Below are 2,639 nucleotides of genomic sequence, written 5' to 3' on the forward strand. Positions count from 1 at the left end.
CGCCACGGCCACCCCAAGACACAGCCCAGAGGCCTGCCTGCTGGGGCAGCCGTCGCCCCGCTCTGAGCTCCCCGTGCACCTCCCCAGGGCCCCCTCACAGGGCCGCAGTCCCAGGATGCCCCGCGGCGCCGGCCTGTGGTGGCCCCGCTGGGGACCCTGGAGAGCCGCCCCACAGGAAAATGCCAGGCGCACGGGGCTCCTCCCTAACTTGCCCTAATTTTAATTCCCTTTAATCTTTAATGAAAAGTTGTAAAAGTAAATTATTTACTCGAGAGAGCCAAACGGCTCCTGCAGAGCTGTCCTGACTCGTGGGTAATTACACGTGCGGGTCTCCAGCGCCTACCTACCCCCCACCCCCCAGCGCTGAGGCTTATGAACTCATTAGCTGCGTCCATAGCTGTTAGGACGCACGCATCTGGGGGTCCAGCAGGGCCCTGGCCTGACCCGGCTCGCCCCCTGGCTCCTGCCACCCGGCAGAAGGAGCCTGTGCTAGGCTGTGACTCGGGGGAGCTGGGTGGCAGACTGCAGCAGCCCCCCTCCCTGCCTGTCGCTCTCCATCTCCAGCTGTCCCTGTGTCTGAGCCAGCACACCCACAGAAAGACCCCTTCCCAGCGCTGATGGAGGCTCCAGAAGTGGGGGACAAGGGTGATGGGGAGCGGCAAGGGGGCTGCGGTCTGACGTGCTCCTCCTCAGTCCGCGCACTGCCTCTTTGCTTTAAGACCCTTCCCAAAACACTGTCACCCTACCTCCTGGCCACCATCCATGCTTCTAACCTCTTTTCCAAACTCTCTCTCAATATACAATAAAGTAGCAAAATTTTGTAAAGTTTTAAATGTGTGGCTAAGGGAAACCATATTAACATAGCTGGTCAATGCTTGGAGGAGTGGTCGTGCAGGAGAGGCCGTGTGTCTGTGTGCGCATGAACATCAGTGGCTACCGAAGCCTCTAGATTGGCACACCTTAGACTCTGAGCTTCCTAACAGCCAAGGAGAAAAGGTCAGTTACTTGACTCGGTAAAGAAGGAGAGTTTGCCCGGTCAGGTGAGTGCCCCCCCGGCAACTCGCTGCCTTGGCATTGGAGGACAGCGGCCACTTTTCACTGGATAATTGGAGAGTCCCGGTTTCAAATGACATCTGCCGTGCCTCCTCCCCAAGGCCGCTGGCCAGCCTTTGTCAAGGAGGAGCGGGGCGCTGGACCAGCAACCAGGGCCCCAGCCTTAGCTCTCGCCTCACACCCCAGTTTCGCTGTTTTTTTCCTACTTGAACTTCTTTGGCTCCATCCAAGGAGTGACAGAGCTCCTTGATGAATTCCCGGGCCAGGCCTTGCCGGAATCAAATTTGACTCTAAACTCTAGGCTCACCCAAGATTTATGTCAACTAGAAAAATGTGTGTCTTGTGAAATTTAAAATTTAAATGTGCTTTAGCTGAAGCAGGCTTGGCAGAGCCCTGAAAACCTGGCTCCCTGTGGCTGTCCCTAGGTCTCCACCTCATGAATTCCTGCTGCTTTGTTCTTATGTCTTTGAATTTTTATTTTATCCAAAATTAGGTATTTGTACCCAAAGTCTACTTAACTGTCCCCTGTTTCTCATACCAAAGGCCAAGAAAGTGGAGTCGTGAGGCGGGGTGGGGAGGTTGTCCTCGCTGAGAGTTCGGGCTCTGGCGGGGATGAACCTTTACTGCCTGGCCTGGGGCGCCGTGTGCCGAGGAAGAAGGAAGCAGATTGTGGGAGGCGTCCCAGGTGAGCGGGCCATTCCCTTGGCCGCTGGAAAGTGCTTTGCCCAGGGTGCGGGGGAGCCCTGCTGACATTCCGGGGCTCCCTCTAACCCCTAAGGGAGCCATGCTGTGCAGGCTCCCCCGACCGGCCCCTCTTCCGCTTCCACTCCTTCGCACCTCGACTGGTCCCTCTGCAAGGTGGGGCGGCGACAGTGCCAGCCCGCGGGACCGCGTTAGCCGGTGCCTGCACCGCCGAGAACAGCAGCCTGAGTCCAGCGGGCACGGACCCTCTCACACTCTGGTCCCCGTGCCTGTCCCCTCCAGGAGAGCAGGGACTCGGCCATGCGTCTGTGTCGCAGCACCCGGCCAGCGGCCTTGGTGAGGGGATGGATGATGGATGGGCGGGGCGAGGCCCTGACCATCTCGTGTCCTGTGTCCCTTGCAGACGTGCTGGTGGACGGGCAGCCCTGTGACTGCGAGGCGGCGGCCTGCCGGGTGGGCGACCCCGTGCGCCTGGAGGTGCGGCTGACCAACCGGAGCGCGCGCAGCGTGGGGCCCTTCGCCCTCAGCGTGGTGCCCTTCCAGGACCACCGGAACGGCGTGCACAGCTACGACCTGCACGGCGCTGTCTCCTTCGTGGGCTCCAGCACCTTCTACCTGGACACGGTGCGTGCCCTCCAGATCCCACTGTCCCCCACCCCGCCCCCGGTGGCTGACACAGGGGCTTCTCCATGCTGACCCTCCGCCCAGCTAGCCCTGAGGCCCTAGACAGCTCAGGGTCCGCATCCCGAGTCCAGAGAGCGAGGCCTCCCCGAAGGTCGCGGAGGTACGGGGCGGGGGGTGGAGGGGACAGGACAGCTGACGTCCTGCCTCGTCACCGTTGCCCTCTTCACGGCCCTGCCCCCGCCGTCAGCTCCTCCCTGCTT

At 60.8% G+C, this 2,639-nt stretch overlaps 1 protein-coding gene across 1 annotated transcript in view; it reads left to right on the plus strand.

The window, feature by feature from the left end:
• The window catches only part of LOC105306488 (trafficking protein particle complex subunit 9-like), a 285,172-nt gene extending 282,556 nt beyond the window's left edge, over positions 1-2,616 (plus strand). Inside the window, exon 11 of the mRNA XM_011381532.2 lies at positions 2,159-2,616. Within this exon, the coding sequence (XP_011379834.2) occupies positions 2,159-2,451 (293 nt within the window). The 3' untranslated portion in view covers positions 2,452-2,616. The remainder of the gene's footprint in view (positions 1-2,158) is intronic.
• The last annotated feature ends 23 nt before the right edge of the window (positions 2,617-2,639 follow it).

Source organism: Pteropus vampyrus, unplaced genomic scaffold (genome assembly GCF_000151845.1).
Source record: "Pteropus vampyrus isolate Shadow unplaced genomic scaffold, Pvam_2.0 Scaffold438, whole genome shotgun sequence".
Taxonomy (NCBI): domain Eukaryota; kingdom Metazoa; phylum Chordata; class Mammalia; order Chiroptera; family Pteropodidae; genus Pteropus; species Pteropus vampyrus.